The 27,474-nt window shown below is 44.9% G+C and overlaps 1 protein-coding gene across 6 annotated transcripts in view; it reads left to right on the forward strand.

Annotated features, from left to right (window-relative positions):
• The window catches only part of FGF13 (fibroblast growth factor 13), a 412,871-nt gene that overhangs the window by 290,322 nt on the left and 95,075 nt on the right, over positions 1–27,474 (forward strand). For 4 of the 6 annotated variants that reach the window (XM_075941056.2, XM_075941052.2, XM_075941053.2 and 1 more), the window contains one exon: positions 24,201–24,311. In XM_075941056.2, the coding sequence (XP_075797171.1) occupies positions 24,201–24,311 (111 nt within the window). Of the gene's footprint in view, positions 1–3,400; positions 3,482–21,192; positions 21,589–24,200; positions 24,312–27,474 lie in introns of those variants that run through there. The other 2 variants (XM_006115450.5, XM_006115447.5) reach the window with 2 other exon arrangements.

The raw sequence follows: 27,474 nt of genomic DNA on the forward strand, positions 1-27,474 counted from the left end.
TGTTACGGTAATTGGTATGCTGAGATACAACCTATCACCAGTAGATCACTGATTAGGAATTGGTGCAGGTCAAAAGTCTGATCATGAATATGCATGTAGGTGATGTTTTTGTTCATGCAATTTCTAAGAGAATTTTGTTATGGTCATTCAGTAATTTTTCTGTCTCAAATGTTTGTTGTGTTGTCAAAGAGGTGAACCAATCCGAGGTGACCCGTCACACATCCTGTATAACGAGCAGCGACTAGTCCAGTGGGGTGTGCAAACCACTCATTGGCCTTTGACACACTTCTCTTCAGTGAAGAAGGATGTAGATAAATTGGAGAGAAGAGAGGCCATAATTAATAGATTTAAAAAACTGCCTTTTGGGAAGAGAGTGTGTGAGGAATTATTTTGAAGAGGTGCTATTGTAACCCATACGCCTACTGGGTGTGGATCATTGTCCCATGCAGTGGCACTGAGACTACTTACAGAGAGAGAATGAGTCTGCTCTACAGCCTTAGCTGAGAATCAGCTGGTTTTTAGCTCAGCCAGTAGAGGCTCACGTACTAAGCTCCAGAGGTCCCAGATCCATACACGTTACACTATGGCCTGTCCTCTACAGGTCAGACTAAATGATGACAATTTCCCCTCTGGCCTGGGCATCTATGAAACACTGGTGAACATCAGTAGAACTCTGAATCAACAAATGAACATACAGTGACTACAAACAAGGGAAGTGACGGGGCTAAGCTATTGACAAGTGTAACGGGAGGGGACAGCCCCGCCCTCCTGCTCCCCCGCTTGCTCAGTCTTTCCCTGTCCGTTCATGGCTCATGCTAGCCGTCCTCCGTTCGCCGGTCACTCCGCCAGCCTCTCCTGGGGCTCCCGGGCTCCACAGCAACCTGCTCCGGGCTCGTCTGGGTTGGGCACCGGTTGCCACATGGCTCCGTCTGTCCCTTCCGCTCTGCCCACTGCTGGCCGCGGCTTTGCTTTGGTGGGCTGGGGCCTGCTGAGCCGTCCCTCCTCCAAGCGTCTCGCCGCTACCTGTGGGGTTTGAGAGCACAGCCAGTCCCCACTCTCTCCCCCCGCCCTGACTCCTGCGTTCGCCCTTTTGGGCGTCCTGGGCGGCGTCCCGCCCTCCTACGCCCCTCCGTCCGAGCCCGCCTCCTGGGCCCTAGTGCCTGCCCGCCCGGCCTCCTGGATGTCTGCGGCTGCGCAGGCAGTTGGCCCGGGGCTGTCTGCAGCATCCGTGGCGCTCCCACCCTGAGCGGCCCCTGAAAGGCGGCTGGGTTTGGCCGGGACTCGGCTCTCCCCCGCGGTCCCCCGGGCGCTCGTTCTGGCCGCTTCCGGCCCTTCCCCGCTGCTGGTGCCCGCCGGCCGGTCAGGCTGAGTGCGGGGATCGGCTTCCCCGTAACAACAAGGAATGGTTTGTCCAGCTCTGACCTTCAGGCACAAATTCAGTAAAAGTAAACATTTAAAAAGAGCTACATGATTTGAAGTGCTGAAGCCCCTTTTTCAACAGTGGCTTAGAGTAGGCCTCTGTTGCAGCTGGGGTGCAAGAGAGAGAGCTTGTATAGAGGTGGGCCAACAGAATTGCCAGGCCCCTGATCAAGGTGGGGGGAGTGTCTCTCAGAAGGGGCAGGGCCCTAGGCAGAAAGGACAGGGTGGGGGCAGCCAGCCCTCAGTGCCACCCAGATCATACCCCTCTGCCCCCAGCCAGCCCTTAGTGCCATCTGAACCATGCTGTGCAGCCATTTAAAAGGCAAGGAGCCCTGGGCCCTTTTGAATTGCTAGGTGCCTGGGCAATTTCTCCCTTCTCCCTCACCCCTGTCAGCAGCCCTGAACATCACTAATCAGCTCACTAAAAATAGAAGGGAGGATGCTCCAGTGCAGGCTGCAGCATAGGCTGCACAAGCCTGCCTGACCCACTTGGTACTCATGTCATTGCCCGGGTGTCTTCCCTTTGATGTTTAGCAAGCTAGCTAGAGTACAGCTGGCATAGACCATCTAGGTGAGCTGCCAGTCATGCTCCCAGCTGCAGCGGAGATGTACCCTTCGGCCCTCAGTAGCTTAAGTCTCAGGACCAGTCAATTTTCACATTTGCAAATGTGATTTAGACTCCATTAGTCACTTAGATGCTATTGAAAATGGTACCCTAAAAAAAAAGCACTTAAGTCTCATTGACTTTAATGGGATGTAAGCATGGGCTTAAATTGTTTGCTGAACAGGGTGAACTTACGTACGTGCTGAAGTATTTAGCAAACGGGCTTCAACGAGTATTCAGATTCCTGCCTCAGTTCATGGGGATGCATTCTGAATTTACGGTACCATCTCTTCTCATAGATTGAGAACCAGGGGGTCACCAAATAAAATGAATAGGCAGCAAACAAAAGGGAAGCCTTTTTTTCACACAACGCAGCTCAACCTGTGGAACTCCTTGCCAGAGGATTTAGCAAAGATCAAGACTATAACAGGGTTCAAAAAAGAACTAAAGTTCACGGAGGATAGATCCATCAATGGCTGTTAGCCAGGATGGGCAGGGATGGTTTTGCTAGCTTCTGTTTGCCAGAAGCTGGGAATGGGTGACAAGGGGTGGATCACGTTATGATTACCTGTTCTGTTCATTCCTTCTGGGGTAGCTGGCACTGGCCCCTGTCAGGAGACTGGAGACTGAGCTAGATGGACCTTGGTCTGACCCAGTCTGGCCGTTCTTATGTTCTCTTCAGAACCAGCTCGTACATTGTGCTCCACTTTCTACTACAACATTCTGAAGATGCTATTTGTGGACACAACTAGAATTGTTCATTGTTTTCCACTCTGTTTTAAAGGTAAATAAAAAACCTGTCTTTCTGGATTTTTAAAAGGCTGGGCTAAAAATGTCAAGTGGTGTATGTACACAGTAATTATCACCGGCTAGTTAGCAAATGTTATTCTTGTAAATGCTTTCTACACTTGTAGCATTTACTGGTCATCAATAATTCAGCTTTAAGAAAGAACAATGTATTTTCAACATCACAAAAGCCAACGTGGAGCTATTCATATTGCAATCTGCTTTACAAAAAAAGGCATCAACCAAGCCAAGTAGCAGACTCCTAAGGCAGGCTTAATGCCCTGTAGAATCCTGTTACAGTCCTTTTTTGTAATTCTAGAAGACAGAAAATAAAATTTTACACTCGAAAATAATACGTTTAGGTAAATAGCATAGAGCCATGTGTTTGTCCAAGAAATGGTTAGACTTTGCCAGAACAATACTGTTACATTATGAATCTTTCATGAGCTCTGAAAGTCATAATGGTCTGTCACTAATGCCCATTAATGATCTCCTTATACCGCGAGTATGGGATTGATGCTTCTGGCCGGTACCTTAGAGAATACTTTAAATGTGCCTTAAACTTTCTCTGGTCTACTCTCTCTGTGTCTGCTCCAAATGTAGACGGCAACTGTCTGGGTAGGATCAGCTTGTAAGGAATCATGGCTTTGGGATTAAGAAAGTCTTATTCAGGTAAGATGTATTTAAACAATATTTTTAGAGGAATAAACTGGAAGGCTTTTTCCTGATAACTAATCCTTCTGTAACCACGATAAGGAAGTGGATGGAGGTTTTATGGAATAACATATATTCAAATCATTCAGTTGCTTTTCTCTTTTCCATCAGTTTTTTTCATTACTGTGTAAATACGCTTTTGTAAAATGAAGAAACAATCATTATGGTTAATCCATACTGATTTAAATGGTAGCTAGTATCATTACATATTGCTAAAACGGCAAGTTGTTCCTGTTTTAACTGCAATATTCAAACAAATGTAGCATGAGTTTATTTACTGGCCTTTAACTAGTGCATGTGAACTTCTTGTGATGTTTAAGGATAATTTTTTCTTTAAATAAAATATGGGTACTCGTTCACCATCTGTTGTAATTCCTATTATATGGGGATACTGCATCTAATGTCAGCTTAGGGAAACAGTGCAACTGCTTTTTTAAACATTAAATATGAAAATGTAGGCAACAATGCATTTTAACACAGTTATTCTGTTGCAAATGACTTATGTAAAGGCTAATTCATGAGGAGATAACTAACATTCATTTAATTTTGAAAATGTGTTGTTCTCCTTCGCTATGTGAAATGATCAAATTATTGACAGAACCAGCGCCCTACAGCTGACGGAGAAAAACAAACCTAAGACATCCTGAAAAAAGCCTCTAGAATCACAAGCAATATATAAGGTTTTTAACTGTACTGTTTTATTGGGTGGGTATAAATTCTTTATTTGAGAAATAATCCTATTTATTTCTAAGTGACATGCAACCGCCACATTACTGCTCAGTGAAATTCACATGGTAAATATAAATATGGAGAGAAAACCAACCAATCTGAAATAACTAAGCACATTTTTTTAATGATCAAATGTTACCTCTCACCTTTGATTCAAGTATTAAACTTCTAATAAATTCCCTTGAATTCAAAAAAGTTGTAAAAATATAATGCTCTTTAAACAATTAAAGTGCTTTCCAAATCTCTGGGTTTTTAAACGTTTTCCAGCTCTAATAGGCATGATATAAATGTCAGTGATGAGTTATAAAGACAAAACTTTTTAAATTAATGCCTGTTCAAAATTACAAACCAATTTTTTCTTTAGTTACTCCCACAGTAGTTACTGTAAACCTTTCCTTTAAGATTAGTAGGATTTGGCCCATAGGGTCTGATTTCAAAGCCCACAGAAGTCCATGTAAGGCCATTGATTTCAACTGGCTTTGGAGTTAAACCTTAGATATCGTATAATCTTATGCCTGGATCTGCAGATAAACTGGTCAGCACCATGGACAGAGGATAAATCCCTACTAAATCCTCTGGTAAATATTATCCTTATGATTAATTTGATTAGATAACAAAATGGTTTTAATTGGAGTTGATAAGTATTTTTCTACTTACATGCAGCAATTTTAATTCAGATCAAGTATTATATCCAAGGTGAAAGTATTGTATAGATCTATTAATTTGAAGTTAAGACTTTAATGGGATAGCTTTTGTATGAAGAAAATCTAAACTGGTTTTGGATTAAATATAAAACCCAACAATGCTTACTTCCTATTTGAGCTGCCCATTTTCCAGATCACACACCTTTGCTGTTGATTACATCTTTAGGTACTATATAAATCTGCTGCAATTAAGTATCACCAGAAATGGATGTTAAAATGGAATAGGAAATTTCAATGACCTTGTGGTGGCAATGGCAGGAATGGACTCTAGGTGTCCCTGTTGTTTCTGGTTTTGTCAGTAACTTGATGCATCTGGGTTTTTTTTACTGAACGTGATGGGCGTTTTTCTTACTTGTTTATTTCAGAACTGTTTACATTTTATTGTTATGTAGGATGATTCAGTGGTGAGAAACTGTGGGTTTCATTGAAAGCCCACTGAAGTCAGTGGCAAGATTTTTGGATCAGCACCATTTATTAAGAATCAGATTTAAAGCAGTAATCATCAATAAATTCAGCATTAAGGGTCAAAACCTGATCAAAACATGTTACATATAACACAGCTGTGAAAGAGGGAGAGAGAAAAGAAAGTACTAGATGAGACTGAAACTTCTCCATGGAATTACAGCCTCAGCTCTGGATTTCATGCCATTGGTATTCCTCAGCAACAGTCTCAGTTGTGGCTGAAATGTATTCTTTGCACGTCTGGATTGTATTTGCAAGTCTAAATGGAGAGAGAGGAAGAAAACCAGTTCCAGCTTATGTTTAAAATGTCCCATAATTATGAAATTTGAGACTTATTTTCATAGGTGTTAGGCAGCTTCATTGATAGCCGATGGGAGTGGTTGGTGCCAAGTACCTCTGAAAATCATACCTTTTAGTCATCTTGACAACAGTAAGGCTACTGATGTGCTGTGACCACTGTCTATCATGCTGGCCAATATTGTCTCATTGTGCCTCCTTGACTGTCTATATCCATTTGTTATCTATTGTCTTAAATTTAGGCTATGTCTAGATTGCAGACTTCTTTCAGAAGAAGCTTTTCCAGAAAAGATCTTCAGAAAAAACTTCTTCAGAAAATGTGTCTACACCATGAAAGTGCATTGAAAAAGCAATCTGTTTTCTCAACAGATAGCGTCCACACTGAATGGATGCTATCTCGCATATAAGCTGTGATTACTATGGATGGAATGGCCAATAGGGCACCTGTGCTTTTACCTCTTTCCTCTTCTTGTGAAAGAACTCCCTCTTCCCTGTCCACACACGCCTTTTCTGAATGAGCTCTTTCGGAAAAATTCTTCTTCCTCGTAGAAAGAAGTTTATCAATGTCAGAAAAACCCCTCAGTTCTCTTGATTTTTTTTCGAAAGAATGCGATTGCAGTATGGACGTAATTGAAGTTTTTTCAGAAGAACCCTTAGACTGTAAGTTTGGGGCTGAGGCTGTCTCTTTGTTCTGTGTTTGTACATGGGGTCCTGTGCTAATAATATGATAGATATTATGATCCTACAAGTCACAATTTAGGCCTTGATGCTGCAAGGCGAACTATGTGTGCATTTCCTTGGGCCATGGACTTCAGCAGGCCTCCCTGAGAGTGCACTACTCATCCAGTGCAAAATCAATTGCAGGCCTTCGTCTATAGAACTTGTGGGTGGACAAGTACTTAGACTCTCATCCTGGTCTTTCAGCAACTTGTAAATATTCGAGTTGGGACATCATCATCTGCCTGGCCTAGGGGATGCACAGTTTCCTGGGATCTTGCCATTTGTATTCATAAACGATGGCAGTGTTTCCCAAATGGTGTTCTGTGGAACCCCAGGATTCTGGAAGTGAAAATAAGGGTTCCGCGAGAACATTCCATTACAGTAACATTTTATTATTAAAAAAATAATATTTAATATTTATGAATTTTATTGAAAACTATTTTCATTTGTGTTTGCCACGATAAGTGTAAAACCAGCTTAGCCAGAGAGTGGGGATGATGATGTCACTACTCAGCGCTGAGCGCGCAGTCAATCAGTGGTGCGATCGCCTGTTAAATCCCCGTACTCACTCTCCGGGAGCGTGGATCACGTGGGTGACTGAATACGAATATACTAGCACCATGCTGGACAAAGTCGAAGCTTCAGTTGTCAAACCAGTTGCTTGTATGGGAGTGTGCATGCAGTGCTTTGAGAATACTTTACTTCAGTATAGTCGTGTGATTTCTTGTATTTAAAAATTTAACAGACACAAATATAAATTGACTGTGATAGATCAATCTATATATTTACATAACAATAATACTTAGGTCGATAATAATAATATGACAAGTTTATAGTATCTACACACAGAATTTAAATTATTGATAGCAAAATTATTGGGGATTCTGTAAAATTATTTTGAGTTTAAAAGGGTTCCATGGCCAAATAAAATTGGGAGACACTTAATTATGGGATTCCAGATCTGTAGCATGGATGGGGTTATTCCTAGTTTTCAAAGTATGATCAAGCAGACAAACTTTTAAATAATTCAGAGCATGAGTGTGCTCAGTTTTTTTGTGCTCAGTTTCTTCACGACTGCAGCTTGGGTTCCTGCAGGGCTACTGACTAGGAGCCACCTAGGTAAGTGCCTCCCAGCCAGAGCCTGCCTCTGACACACACACCCATTCCTCTCCTCCCCCACCCAACTACCTGTTCCAGGCCATCACCCAAACCCTCTGTATCCCCTTTCCCCCTTTCTCCCAGGTCACAACTCCCTACCATACCCTGCACTCCCTGCTAGAGCCCCTCCCCACAGGCCAGAATCCTGTCCTGCATCCATACCTCCTTCTGGACTCTGCACCCCAAGACTCTGCTACAGATCACAACTCCCTCCTTCACCCAAACTCCCTCACAGATGCCACACCCCCTCCTGCATTCTAGTCCCCTACCCCAAGTTCCCTTCTGCACCCAACATCTGTCCCAGACTCCAAACCACGTTGGTAAAAATGCGCTCCTTGACCTCTTGCCAAAATCTTGGCACCCCTGCTATAATATATAAAGAGAGTGAAAACATTTAATGTATATCGTGGTTTGGAAGGTTTTTTCAGCATAACTTCAGGGTGGCTGTCTGACAAAGCCATCATACCAATAAGTCACAGCGTACCAAATAAGTGCCACGAAGAATTTTATACCATACTAGGTAACTGTATTTTGTTTGTGCCACTTATTTTACAGCAAAAAAATATTTTACAAGAGTTTTTGAAGAAGGTTTTATTTCATTGTATTGCTATATTGTACCCTTCAACCTGAGGGGAAAAAACCAGGAGATAATATATCACTCAGGGTCAATTGATATAGACTTTAGGGAGAGAGAAAATACAGCCAATGAAGTTTAGAATCCTCAAAAATAGCTTTGTTTGCCCATCGTAATGTTCTGGCTGTATTTGACAGTCCACAAGAGCAAGAACAAAATCCATGTATCCATTTGAAAGGAAGGATTTCCAAATTTTCTCCAATGGCAAAAGAAGCCATTTCTAGTCCAGCTTGTCCATGAGGTATTAGACTTTCAACGTGTTGTTAGTCCGGGATTCAATATTGATCCCCTGGCCCTCATTCCATTGCAGTTTTGCAGGGAAAGAAGTACAATTTTCTACATTTTGAGCCGTTTATGGCTGTGGCTTGCTTTTTTATAAATGCCAGCTGATTGGAGCAGCTCTGGGGTTTGAATGGTTAGAAATAGCCCTAGCTGAGATGAAATTGAGGGCAGAGTGCTGGTGAAGCAGTTGAAGACACTTAGCATGCAGTTCTTCACTTAGTTGCACAGATATCGCCACATCACGGTGAGGGAGAGAACTGAATATTCGTGAAAGGTGTTGGATCAACACAACTTAAGATCTGAATCCACAGAACAAGGGGAACAAAACAGAGAAAAGAGACCAGTGTGCCCTGTTTGTGGCCTAGAGGGTCCAGCTTGTATTCAGACACCCATTCAGACTGTATAACTAACGCTGGCTGGAAAAAAAGGTGATCCATAAGTCTGGATCCTTGGCACCAGTAATTAAGGTCCAACACTAGGAAAAAGGTACCAGACACCACCAAAATACCAGCTCCTGCTTCAGTAATCCAGGAACCAGATATTACAGCCAGGGCCAAATGAGCAAGTATCTTCTGAACAAAGTGGGGAGCATGGTTGTGGAATGTCACAGCAGTAATGTGGATGTAAGTAGGAGGACAATGATGATAGAAGAAAGGCCCCTTCTTAGAGCCATCCCAGTGAGTTTATCTGCAGCAATGTCAAGAGTAAAAAAAGCAGCAAAGCATCCAATTGGCCATGTGATGCTACCCACGACTCTTGCTTGGTGCCTGGGAGGAATTGTTCATGGGGTTTTGTCATATAACAACATTTCTTTGGGTGGGAAAAATGACCATGGTTCCTAGACTGTTCTTCTTGCTTGGCTCCATGCAGAGATATAAATATTTCATTGATCATACTCCATCATTTGCATCTGTGCTTCTGAGTGTTGTTCTGCTGAGAGGTGAGTCTATAGGCTTTTGTGGTTTTGTGGGAGGAGAATGGATGCATTGTGGCAGGCTTTTTATGAGACATGTGGGAGCAGGTCTTTAGGGGTGCAGCTACGCTGCTCACTTATTTTGAAATAAGCAATTCCAGAATAGTTACTCCGAAATAGCTTATTTTGAAATAGCACGTCTACACTGCAGGGAAGCCTCAAAATTAGTCTGAGGCAGGCTTTCCTAATGTAGATGTGCTATCTCGATTTAGAGCCCCAGGAGGCACTGGGGAGGAATAATTTAGAATGGCCCTGGTGACGGGCTATTTCGAAATAGCAGCAGTGGAGCGTCCACACACGCCTTATTTTGAAATAGCTATTTCGGAATAGGCATTATTCCTTGTAAAATGAGGTTTGCAGATTTCGGAACGAGCCGTCCATTATTTCAAAATTATTTCAAAATAACAGAATGTCTGTGTAGACGCTCTAATTGCTATTTCAGAATAATGCTAGATATCTCGAAGTACCGCTGCAGTGTAGACACACCCTAACTGTCGTAAAGTGGTCATCAATAGTGTACTGGGTTACTTAGTGTAATAGAGGGTGGAGCCATTTTCTGTTCCTCTGTTCCATCCTGCTTAGTTAGGGGGAGTTTTCTCCCCTCTCCCCCTTTCTGTTTGCTATGAAAGAAGTGTGTTCCCAGCATGCAGTAGTGTAAGTACAGTGTGTTTCTTTTTCTCTGAGTGGTCCCTTTACAGAACCTGTCACAAGTACCAACCCAAATCGGGTGTCTAGAGACAGATAGAGTCCAGAGGGCTGGGTATTCTAGGGCTTTAAGTATGGATTTCGTGGAGTATTCAGTTGATCAGTAGTATCTGCCTCATGACCTTGCCTTTAGGAGATGCACTGGATGGGGAAGCTACCCATACAGGTATTTTGGGAATATGGGATGATTGAATATGGTTGCTTAACAGAGGCAAAATGCATTCTCACCCCCCCCCCCGAAATGCCCTCCTTTTTCAAACATGTCAGGTCTCTTATGGTGCACAGCCAGTTCGCAGTTTTTGGACCAAGATGGCATCTTCGATGACAGATAGTTCTGGGGGAAAAGCAGAGTGAGGCTTTGAAAATGTTCCAGAGGGTATCTGCACACCTACGCCCCAAGCCAGCCATGCTCAGGGGCTTAACATGGGCTTAACATTAAGCGTGCGAATTGTCCAACTGAAGTTAAGCATGTTCTTACGTGCCTTGATGGATCAGAACCAGAGTCCCCACACTAAGAGCCGTGTTCAGCAGAAGTATAAGGGTATGTCTACACTAGAAAGTTAGTTCGAACTAACGGACGTTAGTTCGAACTAACTTTCCTACACTAGCGCTCCGCTAGTTCGAATTTGAATCGAACTAGCGGAGCGCTTAGTTCGAACTAGGTAAACCTCATTTTACGAGGACTAACGCCTAGTTCGAACTAGCTAGTTCGAACTAAGGGCTGTGTAGCCCTTTAGTTCGAACTAGTGGGAGGCTAGCCCTCCCCAGGTTTCCCTGGTGGCCACTCTGGCCAACACCAGGGAAACTCTATGCCCCCCTCCCGGCCCCGGACCCCTTAAAGGGGCACGGGCTGGCTACGGTGCCCGTGCCAGGTGCAAGCCTGCCAGCACCCAGCTAGCAGACCCTGCACCTGGCACGGCACAGAGCCACCCACCCGATGCCCCCCAGCCCACCCCCTCTTGCCGGGACCAGGCTGGCGGCTCCCGGGAGCTTGCCCTGGACCGCAAGAGGCGGGCACCTTCCTGGGCTAGTGCGGACATCGTGGACCTCGTCCACGATCTCCGCACTAGGCACAGGAAAGTGGCCGGCTAGGGCAGGAGAGCTGCCAGCCTGGCCACCCAGGACCAGGTGTGCATGAAAATCAAGGGGGTCCACTGAGACCCCCGACACTGAGCCCTGAGCTTACAATGGCCGTACTGGGTCAGACCAAAGGTCCATCTAGCCCAGTAGCCTGTCTGCCAACAGCGGCCAACCCTAGGGACCCTGGAGGGGATGGACCGAAGACAATGACCAAGCCATTTGTCTCGTGCCATCCCTCTCCAGCCTTCCACAAACTTTGGGCAGGGACACCACTCCTACCCTCTGGCTAATAGGACTCCATGGACCCAACCTCCATGACTTGATCTCACTTCCCTTTAAACTCTGTTCTAGTTGTAGCCTTCACAGCCTCCTGCAGCAAGGAGTTCCACAGGTTAACTATTTGCTTTGGGAAGAAGAACAACTTTCTCTTACTAGTTTCAAGCCTGCTACCCATTCCTTTCCTTTGGTGTCCTCTAGTCCTTCTTTATGGGAACTCAGGAAGAACTTTTCTGAATGCACCCTCTCCACCCAACCCCTGCTTTTAGAGACCTCTATCCTGTCCCCCCTCCGTCTCCTCTTTTCTAAGCTGAACAGTCCCAGTCTCTGTAGCCTCTCTTCATCTGGGACCTGTTCCCAACCCCTGATCATGTTAGTTGCCCTCCCCTCTCCCAGCCTTTCTCTTCCCCTCTCCCACCTCCTTTTCCCAGTCTCCCCCAGTTTTTTTCAATAAAGACAGAGTCAATGTTGGAAGAAACGTTATCTTTATTTTGTACATCAATAAGAAGGGGGGCTAGGGAAGGGCAAGTGGAAGGAGGTGAGGGAGGAATGGGGTACGAGCCCCCGATGGGGAGGACTGGGCTGGCTCTACGGGCTTCTGGGGGTGGAAGCTCTCCTGCAGCCCCCCAATTACTCCCTCTCCCCAGATGGCAGCCTGCGGCAAGTGCAGCCGGGCTGATGGCCGTGTGGTGTGATGTGCCCAGTGTGGGCACTCAGGGCACTCCAAGCCAGAACTTCTTTGCAAGCGGGGCACCCCTTAGAACTGTGTGTCCGGGGTGGGGGTCGGGACCCTTTAAGCGCAGCCCTCGGCTAGCCTGAGACAGTATCTCCATGCTCTAAGTCCTCCTTTTATGCCCTGCCGGCACTGCTTCCGGCCATCATTAAGCCCTGTTCAGAGTCCACTCAATGTGGACTTACTAGTTCGAACTAGCAAAACGCTAGTTCGAACTAGTTTTTAGTTCTAGATGCGTTAGTTCGAACTAGCTTAGTTCGAATTAACTAATTCGAACTAAGTTAGTTCGAACTAGCGCTGTAGTGTAGACGTACCCTAAGAGACTGGGCGAGGTAGTGCCAATGAGCCATCACTCTGCAATATGGGAAGGAGCAAGAACCCTTTTACGCTCCTATCCCAGGACGTGGGGAGAGCTTAATCACTGGGAGAGGGGCTGATTTGAGGACAGAGTTAAGGGGAACCGTGCACAAAGTGGCTGCAAATGACATGATTGCATTGCTGCTGCAGAATTACTTTTTTTCGGTTATTATGGGGCAAGACTGTAACAGGCAGCATAGCATGTAGGCTGCATTTTTGTGTAAAAAAAAAATAGAATGATGTACATGGGCACCCTCAAATAAACAAAGTCCACTTCACAATGGACAAATGACTTGCAGCATTGGGTTACAAGAAATCCTGTGCAAACCAAAATGCAGGCTTAACTGATTAATCTGACTTGGACCTTGAAGGCTCAGAGTCATTTTACGTTTCTGACTTGGGGCCAGCACAAAGTAAAATCAGTGTCTTGCCGAAAATGGTATTGAAGTCTAACTCACATTAGTGTTTCTTAATAACTGGGCCCAATTGGGTCTCATAGGCTTATGCACTTGTTGCAGGCCCTGTCAGGAGACTGATTTACATGAGCTCCCACTGAGCCCTTCATAGCCCTCCCATCAAAAGAGACCTCCAGAAGAGTCTCCATTTGACAGAAATCTTTCTCCACAGGGGGCAGGGTAACAGGTCAGTGTGGATAATTAAGTCACTATCTAATGGCCAACAAGAGGCCACTATCAAGTGGTCCTTATCCAGCAGCAAGAGGTAAGTGGTTTTACTGCTTGGGGCCTGCATGGGCAGTAAGCTTCAGAGCCATTGTGTTTCCGATTCTGCAGTGCTGCTGTCCAGCTGCAGCGCTGGCTGCATTTTCACGGTATCTACAAGGCAAAAGTGTGCCTCACAATAAGCCTTTCCGCTCTCTGGCAAATCCTAGTCCTTCCTTGGATCCCAACTCCGCCACCCTATATCCACCAAATACTTTGCTCCATGAATAGAACCATCCATTTCAGTCCAGGCGAGATCTGTGAATTCAATACATCACTCAAAGAAGAAGTCTCAGTGAGCTTATCTCTATATTTTTGTTAGCCTCTAAAGTGCCACAGGACTACTCGTTGTTTTTCAAGGCAGAAGATTCTGCTCTCTGGGAATAAGGGAGTCAGAACAGGGCCTCCTAGTTTTGCTTCTGAAACTCTCGTTAGGTTTTCTGTCTTGGCCAGAAAAGAGGAAATTCATGACGTGCTGCTGAACTGACATTCCCAACTAGAATAGGATCCTCCCGTGGCAGCAGGTTCTGAGGTTTTCCACTGCAGAGAATTCTCTTTGCTTTAGCAGAGTAATTCTGGATTTCTACCAGTGTAAATGAGAGCACAACAGTGGCAGTGGTAGCCTCTCAAATGAGTGAGGCCCTTTGCTAAACTCTCCTGTAACTGTGGTATGAAACTAAACCAATGGCACGCTATAACAAGAACCCCGGAGAGGGTCAGGTGAGGAGAACAGTCCAGCAAGGCCTTGGAGTAGAACCCACTCTGGTCCACATAAGCGCTGAAGGACTAGTCCTTGTTACTCAAGGTGTTGTGGGAGGCAACATCCAGACTCTGTTGCTCCCGGCTCTGAGCCCAGCACCCTGTCCCCACATCCCTGCTGCCTAGAGACAGGGCATGTGGGGCGGGCCTGGCACTTATGGCAGATTTTGACATTTGGGCCCCCAGCGTGGTGCAGGGCTTCTTCATACCCTTGGTTTCACGATTGCTGAGGGTGCAGCTGAGCCCAGGAACCCCTGCTAATGCTGCATTTGGATCAGAATCTAGCTGGTGGGCTCTTCCTGGGTGATGTTCCCATGCAGCCTGCACTAGCCCAGCATCTGCCCACTCAGCTAATACGTACTGTTAAGGCGCCTTTCTGTAGCCTTTGCAGAGCATCGACAATGTGCTTGGAATGAGACAAGCCCTGTTCTGAGGAACTTGTCATCTGAAAGACGGGTCCAGTTCATCCTCCCGAGCGCCTTGCCATAAACCAGCACTCCGCTGCGCATCTGCCGAGCAAGAGAAAATAGCTTTGTGTTCAAGTTTGGCTGCATCCTGCAGGGCTGGAGTATTGGGACAAGCTCCTGCTGTCTGGAGTAAACTCAGGCCCACTCTGAGCACAGAGACCTTCTGCTCTCTATGGGTATGTCTACACTACCACCCTAGTTCGAACTTCCCGGGCTTCATTTGCAACTTCGGTTGCCTATATTAACCACCCTAGTTCGAACTAGGGTGGTAGTGTAGACATACCCTATGAAAGTAGCATGTTGGACCCATGTAGCTATCACAAATTCACTTTAATAAGGAGCCTGGGTGTGCCAGCTCTCCAGCCAGCAATCCCCCTTCCTCTGACAGCCGCATTACCCTGCTATGCCATTTTACACTACATCACATCTGTTGACATTCATGTGCCAGAAGAGACTACGTGATCAGTAGGGGGGAAAAAGGAAGTCACTCTATTCACGAATGCCCCAAGGACTACAGCTGGCAACCCGGTAAGCTACAAAGGCTCTGGAGATTGTCAAGATTTACAGTATGTTTCATGACAGCACTGCCCACAGGCACTTGCTAGAAATTCAAACGCTGGAGAAACCGTGGCATGGTGGGACCTGCTGTAGCAGAGATGCTTCAGGGAGAGGGAGCATGAAAGGTAAGTTTTGTACTTTCCCCAGGAATTGGGGACAGAGCTCCAGTGCCTGCCGCTGGGTTGGTGCCATGTTAGAGCAGGCCTTTTCATGTAAGAGACGCTCCGCTTGTCCATACTAGTTCAGAGCAAGAAGCTTTGCTTCTCCTATAGGCTGCCAGCCATGGTTTGTAGGCAGTTGGACACAACGTGCACCAGCCTTTCTCTTGACCAATGTCTAGTCATCTCTAAGCATGAATTAAGCATGTTTTAATTGTTTGATTCCAAAACTAAAAATGCTCATGAACAGAAACCTGACAGGTCCTTGCAAGGAGAAGAAAAGTAGGTAAAATCTTTGGCCTCTTGAAATCAAAGGGATTTTTTGCCATTACATGGAAATTGACATATTGGTCAGACCCCAGAACCATCCAGCTCAGTAACCTGTCTCTCATAGTGGCCAGCCCCAGCTGTTCCAAAGCGTGGAGTACGAACATGGAATAATCTGTGTCCCGCCTAGCTCTGGTTCTGTTCTCTGGTACTCAGTGATCGGTTTAGGCACTGACTTCAGTGGGGCCAGTCTTTTGCCTTTTGATGTTTAAGGATGAATAGTTGGCTGTGTCTTGTATGTATGCAGAGGATGTGTGCTTCCAGAGGTAGTAGCTGCCTTCTCCATTTAGAAATTACTTGGAATATCTCAGGAAAACCACTTCAGGCAATCAAAGGAACTGGCATATTCTATTACAATTTTTCGGCATGCTTTTTATAGGGAAAGGGAAAGAACATATGCATCAGTCTGGCTGAACCAATAAAACAAGCTTGCAATATATTTATCATAGTCAGTAAAAACTTGAAGCAATCTGCTTAACAAAGATGTAACCCATGGGCAGAGAAATTCCTCCTCACTCAGGGACTTGTAATGTGGTCTTTATGGGCACAAAGAAGGCATATTTGTAAAAGATGGCAATGACAGAGATTAATCACGCAAAAACAGAGGATGTCTGTTGAAATCTAACTCTGAATGTGTATATTCTGGTTTTGCTCCTCATTTATGTTATGGGTCCAGGAACATTTGTGCCACTAAGGGTTTTGTTGTTCCTTTTGAGGTTTCTTTACCATGAATGCAGATTTTAAGTTTGTATGGTAGAATGCTCACAGAAAGCAAGAGTAAAATTTGCTTTGCACAAGCATTTTCAATAGTAGCTGGATTATGAGAATTCTGCACATCTGTTCAGGAACATAAAATATTATCATGTGACTTCATGACCAATCACTCCAATCCCAGCTAAACAGCACATTTTTCATTCTGAATATCAAGTATAGGTTGAACCTTTCTAGTCTGGCACTCTCTGGTCTGGCAACATCCATGGTCCAGCATGATTTTAGTTAGCTGGATGTCCACTTATCATGGATTTGGTCAAGTTTTCTGCAGTCCCATAAAGTTTCTTTACAGCCACCAGTCCTGGCTCTCAGTGTTCTATGCTGTAATATACCCCTCTGATTTATCCAAACCCAGTAAGCAGGGGAAGTGTTGGTAATGCTGCTAGAAATTATTGACCTCCCTTGATTCGGCAAATTCCCTGGTTCAGCACCAGTCAGATCCCAAGGGTGCTGGACTAGCATGCTGTCGAATAACAAAATCAATGAAAAAGTTTGCAAAATTATTAATACATTTGAGAAAATCATGTTCCAGTTCTGGGTATTTTACAAAGGCTAAGCAAGACAAAATTCACAATAAATGATTTAGTAGTACGGACACCCGTTACTAATAATATGTAATTGGCTGGCTTTACTGGATCTGATCTCAAATATCTGGTGAAGGTACAACTGGTGAGTGGCAAGTTTATTTTTGTAAGTTGATATAATTTCATTTAAGAATTTGTCAGTGTTATAAATGCTTCTAAACTCAATTAGAAATGGCTCCAGTTATTTTGTAGCTTAAGCATCTCCAGGAAGAACTCATTTAGTGTGAAGATATAAATACCCCAGGGATAGGTGTTTGATAAAAGCCATCTAGTCATGGTGACTGACTGATAGATGGAAGGGAATGCAGGGCTATAGATAAGATATACTTTTGCTATACTAAAACTATGTGTGGCATAGTTTTTACTTCCATTCAGACATATTCATACTAAACTGAGTATTTGAAAATGTTACAAAGGGATGGGCATTTCTGTTAAGGAGGCTTCACTCATGCTATGCTTTGCTGCAGACAAAATTGTTCTCTTCTGTGTCACAAGCTATTTCTAGTCAAGGAAATAAATGTGACAGTTGCAAAGTTACTGTAAATTGCATTTTACTGTAGCTATTAGAACATAAGAAATGGCATGGCATTATTCTTTTTATTCCAGGTTGGTGCTGTAGCAAAAACTCACTAGCTCCCCTATCAGGGCATGAAAAGCAGATAATCTGGCTTCCACAGAAGCACATTGAGAGAGGAGGAAGACCCGCGTCTTGCATGAGCTCAGCAAATCTGAAACAAGAGGGAAGCCCAGGTGAAAGAGAGCCCCTTGCTAGCAAAACAAATGCCCCAAGCTCAGCGCTCCTGCAGTGTAGACATAGCCTGAATGTGTTCTGTAAGGAGGAAGGGGATGAGGGCTGTGAGTCCATGGAAGCCAAGGAGTTTGACATTGGAGAAGTATTTGTTTTTGCCTTGAAGCATTCGGTTTGCTCTTCTGGTTTAGGTTGACTATAAATCCAGGTTCACTGTGAGTCTCAGCCTTTCCAGGGCATGTCCTGGCCTTCCAGCTGGGTTTGTTAAAACAGGGTCAGTTCCTGGTTTTGTTAGCCCTTGAAACTGGGGCTCTTGGAGTAAAGAGGGCACTCATCTCTTGCGCACCTTCTAGTGGCTGGATGTGGCTTCACCCCCCGGCACTCCTTGTAGGCTGAAGCTGACTGTGACCGGATTTCACTGACTTGGCCCTCTAACTGTATCACGAAGTCCAGATGAGTCTTTTCAGAGTAGTAATGAGTCCAACACACAATCAGTCTGTTTCCCAGTCTATTTCACTCTTTAAATTCAGCCCTTTGCTCAGGCTCCCGGTCTTCTTTGGGCTCATGTAACTTCAACTGTGACCAGGAGAGGACTCCGGGGCCGTCCATTATTCCAGCTCCAACACAAGCATCCTAGAAACAGCAGCCAGGTATGGCTCAATTTTAATATGTTGCTGCTGCTTCTCTGGGCCTCATCCAGCCTGGCCCCAGGCACACGACAGCCTCAGTAGGCCCCTGCTCAAAGTGTATGGAGGGGCTGGCTCCGTGCTTCTGGAAGGGGCGGGGCATCAGGTGGAAGGGGCGGGGCCATGACAGCCAGCTCCTCTGTGCCACCTGGAGCATGCCATGCCCCTTTCTGCCCTCAGACTCACCTGGAGCACACCCCTTTAAATTGCTGTGGGCAGCGATTTAAGGGGCCCTGGACTCCAGCCACTGCTGCAGTAGCAGTGAACCCAGGGCCCCTTTGAATTGCTGGTCCCTGGTGCAATTGCCCCCTACGTTCTCCCCCTCCTCCTGTGACCAGAGCGAAATCCCTTTCCTTGCTCCTCTGGTTGCAGCCAGGGACTGGCGGGCTAAGGCCCTGGAGCTCATCTTATGTGACCTGGCTAGCTGCTTCCGCGAGGCCTCTTTCTTCAGGTTTGGATGAACCACCTTCACTGCTCTTTTCCCATTACATGGCTGCCTCTTGGGGTGGAGCGTAGTTCTAGGAAGCTGCAAAGGCCAGGTCCAGCCCACCACACTTGGCTTTTGCTGAGCTGAGCCAGAAGCGGTGCTGCCCTGCAAAATCCTCAGCCAAGCCACGTAACAGCAAAATATCTGCTCCCCTAATCCTGCTCCCTGGTCTCTTCATTGCAGTTAGAAACTCATAGATTTTGAGACCAGATGGGATCATCCAATCTGGGCCCCTGCCCGGCCCCGGCCATGGAATCCTGCATCCTGTCTTCCCTGCACCAAGCCGGTAATTCTGGCTAAGCTTCAGCAAATCTTTGGAAAGACAAATAGCCAATCTCAGTTTAGAAACTCTGCCAGTGGTGAAGGATCCAGGATAAATGTCCCAGTGATCAATCCACTTCTTTGTCCCAAACTGCCTTACTTGCACGCTGCACTTGTCTCACTTCAGCTCCAAGCTGTAGGTTCTCGATCAATAACGGCGGGGGGGGGGGGGGGGAGAGGAGGAGGGACAGTGACATGACCAAGATCATAGAGCAAATCAGTGGCAGAGTTGCACATAGATCTCAGGTCACCTGTTTCATTCACTGGACCTCACAACCTTCCTCCCAGGTGCTGTGACTCAGATACAAACTGAGGCTGCTGGGGCATGAACTACAATAAGATCAGAGCTCCTGGCACTAGGCTCTGCCACTCATCCCCGGCCTGATTGCGACAGACTCGCTCCTACAGCCTTCACCAGCACTGGACTAGCAGCTCCTCCTTTCGGCATGTTCTTCCTGCCCCTCCAAGTCAACAGCCCTTCTCCTGCCCTCACAACCTTCCCTAATACCCCCTTCCTTCCTCCACACTTCCATAGGGCCCTGCTTCTTCCACCCCCCCGCCTGCTTACCTCCAACCTGGCAATCCCACTCTTACCTTCTGCAGCCCTCCCAATCTAGCATCCCTCCACCCTGCTTGAGCCTCAAACCAACCACCCAGCCTTTCGGGGCTTTTCTGTCTCTGGGAATGGCCAGGAATAAGATGGAGTTCAAGGTAGTTATGGTGGAAAATAATGCAAAAGAAGAGGGTGAAAACAACAAGGGAGACCCAGGGTATCTGAGGCTTTCCAGGATCCCAATTCCAACTGGGAAAGGTTGATAAGGGGGGAGACTTTGGCTGGAGTGGCCTTAGCCCCCTTCACTCCCCCCCCCCCCAGCTTTTAAAACCTACTCTATTAGACTCCCTGCCCTCCCTCAAATCCTGCCCCACCTGCGTCCGAGAGACAAATCGCACCCCCTTTCCTTGCCCCATGTCCCAGTGGTTCATGCGGCACGTCTGGTCACCCTGGCTGTGCTGCTGGAGAATTACTCATCCCAGTCACGTTTGTTTGGGTGTCTGTCTCTCCCCGGGAGGCGGCTCCCATCTTGGGAGCAGGTGCTCTCTATGCAGCCCCTGCTGGACCGGAGATGCTTCAGCTCATGCCACATCCCTCCTACCTGCTCCACAGGCTCCAGCTCTGTGACCCTCTCCACACACAGAGGTGCTGAGGGAGGTCTCCTGGGCTGCTGCCTTCACTGAGGAAGGGGTGTGTGTGTGTGCTAAGGGGCTGGCTGCGTCGTGTGATTTCTGTATCCAGTGCACAGCTCCTGGTGCCTGTGAGTGAGAGGAAGGGAGTGCGGTTGCTGCCTAGAGGCTACTGCTGCTGCAGTCTCAGCACCGGTGCTGCTGGCGAGGAGGCATCAGCGGAGCGGTTTGCTGAATGGTTACAAGTGGAATGCAAAAAACAAAAGCATCGCTGGAGGAGAGGCTGCCTTTGAAGCATCCCTTGTGAAATCTGAGGGAGGGGGCTTCCCAAGGAATCCAGAGCCAGCCAGCCCGGGCTCCAGGCAGCAGCAGCAGCTCAGTACAGTGCCTTCATCACAGCCTGCTTTCCCATCCCTGCTCCAGGAAAAAGAGGAAGGGAGAATCCAGAAAACCTGGCCACAGACAGACCCTGCCGGAGGCTAACAGGTGTTTGCTGGGATTTGTTCAGGGAGGAGAAGGTGAGAGGAAAGTTAACTGGGAAAAATCAAAGCAAAGGGCAAAGCTGCATTGATCTCACGCCAAGCAGATGTGCCTGGACTGCCTGAGACCAGAGTGTCTGGACTAAGCACCAAGGGATACCTGGTCAGTGACCTGTTTGATCTCCCTAGAAACATTGAATCCTGTCTGCAAACTTTGCCCTGCCACAAGTTGCGAGGGGTAAAAGCCCCAGAACCAGGGGGCCTCTTCTGCTGAGAAAACCCACTTGCGCTGCCCTGTTGCATACTGGTTTGGTCTGGTGGACGCATCCCACCTGCGCCGCCTCTGCTCCAAAGCTGGTGGCAGTGGGTGCTTCTGCGGCGGCATCAAACCAAGGCTTAGCGGTGGGATCCGGTGCCCCAGATTTTGGGGACTGTAAAAGCAGCATGCTGGCTGCTCCCCTGGCAGCCGGCACCCAGAACCTCTGCATCTGACCCTCCGGTGGAGTCGGGGCGGTGGCGGCCATGGCAGCAGCAATCGCCAGCTCCCTGATTCGCCAGAAGAGACAAGCCAGGGAGCGGGAGAAGTCCAACGCATGCAAGTGTGTCAACAGCCCCAGCAAGAGCAAGGGCACCTGTGAGAAGAACAAGCTGAATGTGTTCTCCCGGGTCAAACTCTTCAGCTCCAAGAAAAGGCGGAGAAGGAGACCAGGTTGGCAAGGGTTACGTGTTTGCTTATTGTTCTGTTTGACACCAGCCGTATTGTGCATCCTGCCCGGGGAAAAGGAACGGGTGAAATTAACACGCAGGCATTGCAATTGCCAATGCTTGTGGGACACAGACATGCAGAGCTGGTCTCTCACACACCCTCACGTCACTTATTTGTCTGACACACACACACACGCACCCCATTGATTTTTCTTCTTCCTCACATGCACGTTCATGTGTACCCATGGGTCGGTGATGTATCCATGTGTGTCTGTCTCTCTCTCACACCCCCTTCAATCATGTGTTCATCTGTCTACGTGATCAATCACCTATTTTCCCTCCTTCAGGTCTCTAGAATTTCTGTGCCTTCTGCTATTATTTGCTAATTTTATGAGAATTGGATATTTACTTTAGTCATCAGCTTCTAAACCTTTATAACCTTTTATCCCCCTGTTCCTTTCTTGGAATATCTTATATAAATCATACACGCACACAATTCTGTGTGTAACAGAGGGGTAAAAGATCAGGTATGAAGAATCAGTCTTCTGATCCAGGGCATTTTGTACACGGGAGAAGCAGAAGCCTGTTAGTAATTTTCTTTTCTAAAATCTAGCTGCCTTTACCATTCAACTGGCCAACATTTTTTCACGCAGCCAAATAATAGGTAGCTAATTGAAAAGGGGAGCCTAAATTTACTGAGAGCTTTGTCAGTGCAAAAAAATAGAAGGACGTTAAGTTTCGTTTGATAGTAAATGAGATGGTGTAGATGAATTATGCATCCCTCAGTATACTTATTAAAGGTTGCTAATGAGAAGTAATATACTTATGCAAACTATTATAAGGCTTTGCTTTGAATCCTATCCAAAAATACGTATCACCACAAATTTACCCTTGTTTCTTTCCATTTAAGATTTGCCCAGATGTGGGAACTTTGGGTTGAAAATGGCAATTCATATTTCCATGTTGTTTATCTGTGAATCAACTAAGGCTTTGGAGCAGGCTGCTAAAAATGCTTTACTGTCTGATGAGAATAATTGTGTGACAATTACTACAATGCAGATGTCATTGGGATTCAGTGGGAGTAGCCTTATTTTATTGCAATTACTCTTGATGCAATACAGAGATCTTTATTTAAATGTACGGACTTCCTAACAAATTGTGTAGCTGTTTACGTCAAAGTCCAGTATGATCTTACGTTGTTTTGTCTGTTTCATTTTCAAACATTGAACTTGAAGATGATTATGAATCAGATTTATAGCCAAACTGTGTGGTTTTCTTTTTCTTTCTAATCTGTGAAATAGCATCGTTTATATATTTTCCTTATTGCAGTTCAACATGTGGCTGAGTTTAAAGGGGTTTTCTTTCTCTCTATTACCTATGTTCATTGAGTAGGTTTTCACTTCTGAGTCTGCATGTTCTTGGATCAACAAACCATGCTAGATTGTTTATTGGAATTTTAGCTGTTCTTAAATATTAGCTGCTGTATATTTAGGCTACTGATTTGGTAAACAGTTTTGCCACACATCACATCTCAGATACGCTCATCCACTGCCACATATCTATACAAGCGACACCATCCCAGGACCTAACTACATAAGCCACAATATCAGGGGCTCATACAACTGCACATCCTCTAATGTGGTATATGCCACCAAGTGCCAGCAATGCCCCTCGTCCATGTATATTGGCCACACCGGATAGTCTGTACAACAAAGGATAAATTGACACAAATCAGACATCCAAAATGGTAACACACATAAGTCAGAAATCTGATGAAGTGGGCTTTAACTTCCCTGATCACTCAATTTTGGATTTAAAAGTAGCCAGTCTTCTACAAAGGAATTTCACTAACCAATTACCGAGAGTCTGCAGAATTGGAATTTATCTCCAGATTTGACATGGTTACCCTAGACTTAAACAAAGACATTAACTGTTTTGCACATTACAAAGCCAATTTCTCCTGCCATTAACATTTGCATTTCCACATCAAAAGCTATGTATGGGACACATCCAACCCACTTAATTAGCCTCATATAACTGACAGATACTTCTGCTGTTTTATATATATATTGGTTTCTGTTAGTTCCACTTCCATTCATCTGATGAAGTGGGTTTTGCCCACAAAAGCACATGATTTTATATATTTTGGTTAATCTCTAAGGTGCCACAGGAGCACTCATTCTTTTTAAAGTTACAAATGAACATGGCTGCCCCTCTGAGCTTTATTACCATTATCTTACCATATTTTAATAGTTCCCTTTGCCGCTCCTTTTGAGAAATCACATATTGCCAGCACCTTTCTAATCTTAAATGAGATAGGGCACAGCTCCCTAAGCCAAGTGACCTGCTGTTAAGATTTGTATTCACTGCAAGCGGATTTGAATGTGTTACCTATATTACGATAGAAAGTGTCATTGAATCATTTGGCAGTTGATTTTATAGTCACTGATTTGATCTTTGCCTGCCTGGGAACAGTTGTTAAGCTGCTAATCCTAGTGTTTTTCATACACCATCGCTGAAAATGAAAAAAAAAAAGGACGATTTGTTTTGAACCCTGATAACATGCAAGGGCGCTTCCAGATTTAATAAATTAACCTCATTCTTGTTCTCTTACAGAGCCACAGCTTAAAGGAATAGTAACAAAACTATACAGCAGACAAGGCTACCACTTGCAGTTGCAAGCAGATGGAACAATTGATGGGACAAAAGAGGAGGACAGTAGTTATAGTAAGTGGCATCAGAATGCATCAGATAATCTTGCATGTTTGTGAATTGTGGGGTATCCATTCTTTTCCATCTCAATCCCATTTAAAAAATAATGTTCATGGATGACTGAGTGAAACATTAACACTACGCACATACTTGCCATTTGGTCTGAATGAAATCCACTACAAAAACACATAAAACAAATAAACTCGAGGAGGTAATGGTGACACACATGAAAAAAACAATCAAAATGTTATCTCCATGGTAATCTAGAGAAGTTCATTGCTGTCCTTTGCATTTTATTAGATTTTTTTTAACAGAGAAAATTTGTTCGCCTACGCAGAGTGCCTGAAATAGACAAACGTTATCTCCAGACTTAAGCAGGGGTCTCACTCGAACACAGCCGAGTTATTTCACATAATGAGAATATGTCATTTTAAAGTTCACATTCCTTGACTTCCCGTCCCCAGCACTGATAATTCTGAGCCTAATAATGATTTCAGCAATGAAACAGTTTTCCTTGGGCTTTTCTGTGAAACAGTTTCAAGGTGGTGTCTGGTTTTTTTAAACCAGGAGAAATATGGAAATGAACAAACGAGGACTAAAAAAGGTGATGCTGCTACAAGTACCAAAAAAAAATCACTCAATTGTGTGTAGTTTAAACTAATTTTGGGTCTTGAAAAAAGTTGGAATGAACCAAGAGGGTATTTCAGGGATAGCTATGTATAATTTTGTTCCATCTCTCTTCAATGCAAATAGCTTTTAAGTTTATTTCATTTTTGTTAAGCTCTCAAATGTCAAATGAGGGAGGTTGTATAAGAACAGAAATCCAGGAGTTTTATGACATTTGATTGATTGTGTCACTTTTCACCCATATCCATGTACATTTCTACTCTTCTCTAACATTTAACAAGTTTATTTTGTACTGACATGACAGAACCAATAATGTTTCTGTGTAACTATCATGTGCAGTTGTTACAGGTTCTAAGAGCAATGCATGCTGCAGGCCACATAAACCAAGGCAGACTTAAGCCATGTCTTCACTATGGGGAAGATCAATGCTGCTGTGATCAATCTTCCTGAGTTCGATTTAGCGGGTCTAGTAACGACATGCTAAATCAATCTCACAGGGTGCTCCCATCAGTGCTGGTACTCAGCGAGGAGTAAGAGACGCCAACGGGAGCATTTGTTCCCATTGGCCTCCCGCTGTGAGGACAGCAAGGAAACTTGAATTAAGGTACGTTATCCCCAGCTACATAATTAACATAGCTGGAATTGCGTATCTTAATTAGACCTTCCCATTTAGTGTAGACCATAGACCAAACTTCCAAGTTGCTTTCACATCTGTGTCCCATGAAGCAGAGTAGGTGCCATCCCTTTAGAAGGCAGCCAGCTGTCTCAAGAAAGATTGGGAACCCTCGAAATCTAGCTTAAAATTTCAACAAACACCTTGTGATAAATGTGTAGTCCTGTTGTTCTATGCACTACTGAAAGGTTCTCATATACTATGGTGACTAGCATGGTATAAGAACCTATGTAGAATAGAATAAAAACTGATCATTATGCATCATAAAGTGCAGCTGTTCTTTAAAATAATTATTGTTGTTGGTTTGGTGTTACAAATTAAAGCAAATAACATAGATTTGTTCAGAATATTGGCAGAACTCTGTGGTTGGTCTTTTTAAAATAAATGAGTTAAGAAGCTAATAGGCAAATGTAACAATTTGAGATGTGTTATAAAATTTTAACCTAGCATACAGCATTCCATATCATTGCATATTATTTCTCTTAGAGTAGTTTCACCCAAATATTTATTTTAACTTGTTTTAATAGAGTTCTGGCATTTCTAGGCAACAGCACAATGAGGGGTCTTTTTCACAATTACACAAAGGTGTCTGTTTCCAACATATTTTTGTTTTGATTATGTCATTTAAATGTACTATATGGAGACAGTTTACCAGGCTACATGTGAATCATGTAAGCTTCTTGGAGCTGAAAATCGGCCTTCATAAATACTGTATGTTCTATTGCAAAGGAGGATATGATAGAGCTATCCTAGAAATTGATCTAGCTGTCCTGCAATTTCACAACATGGAAGATATTTATCGTGGAAAAGAATTTTACTTTCACTTATCAAAGTGAATGTGTTGAACTGTAGAAAACGTAGGGCATTTCAGAAAAGTCTTACCTAGCTCCTTTGTGCAGTAGATCTCACAGCACTTTACAGTCTCCCCATTTTACAGATGAGGAAACTGAGGCATGGAGTGGTGCTATGACTTATGTGAGGTCAGCCAGAAGCTCTGTGGTGGCGACAGGAATAGAACCCTGTTTTCCTGGATCCTGGTCCTACTAGGCAACAGTTCCAACTTTGGTTCTGCACCTGCTCCAATGACAAAGTTCCTATTAGCATGAGGACAGCAGAATCAAACCCTTGTCCACCATTGGCCTAATCCTGCAAGAGGCTTTGGAGGTTCTGGCCCTAAAGAATTACTGTTTCCTTCCATTAACAAAGATGTACCTTACTTCGCTTTGATTGACTCATCCCTGCTGGGCAAACCCCTGAGTTAAAAGTCCACCCAGCAGGGGGCTGGGCTCCATCCTGTTGCTCTGACCACAGTAAAATTCTGATCCTTACCTTCTTTCGTTCCCCATTATTTTTGTTCCCACTGTTGTGTCCTACACATTTGCCAAAAGTCTCCATCATTTAGCATTAATTTCAAGGCTGCTTTAATATGCTCTTTCTTGTATGAAGGAGGATTTTGCAATGTGTTGCAGGGAGACATTTAAAATCTCACTTGTTAATGTATTTTTTTTTAAAAATCTTCCCCATTCAAATCATTCCACCTTAGGGACAGCCCTTAGATGTTGCTGGCTGCTGTTATAACTCTGTAGCTAAGACCCCATGTGCTCTGTGGCACAAAGGCACAACATTCTGCAGCAAGCACCCCTGCAGTGAGTGGCAATGATCATATATTCCATCTCCATGAAATGCCATTTATTCCTGTTGCTCCTCCTCCACTGGCCCCCAGACACACACACACACACACACACACATAACTGTTGCACAAAGTTGACAATACTTATTCCTGTACAATTAATCCACACTTGATTTATAGAATGGGTTTTGCCCTAAATGCTCCACCTGGCTACACTGCATTTGCTGGACCTTGCCTCCCATAAAACC

The sequence above is a fragment of the Pelodiscus sinensis genome, chromosome 13, assembly GCF_052426305.1.
Source record: "Pelodiscus sinensis isolate ZL-2025 chromosome 13, ASM5242630v1, whole genome shotgun sequence".
NCBI lineage: Eukaryota > Metazoa > Chordata > Testudines > Trionychidae > Pelodiscus > Pelodiscus sinensis.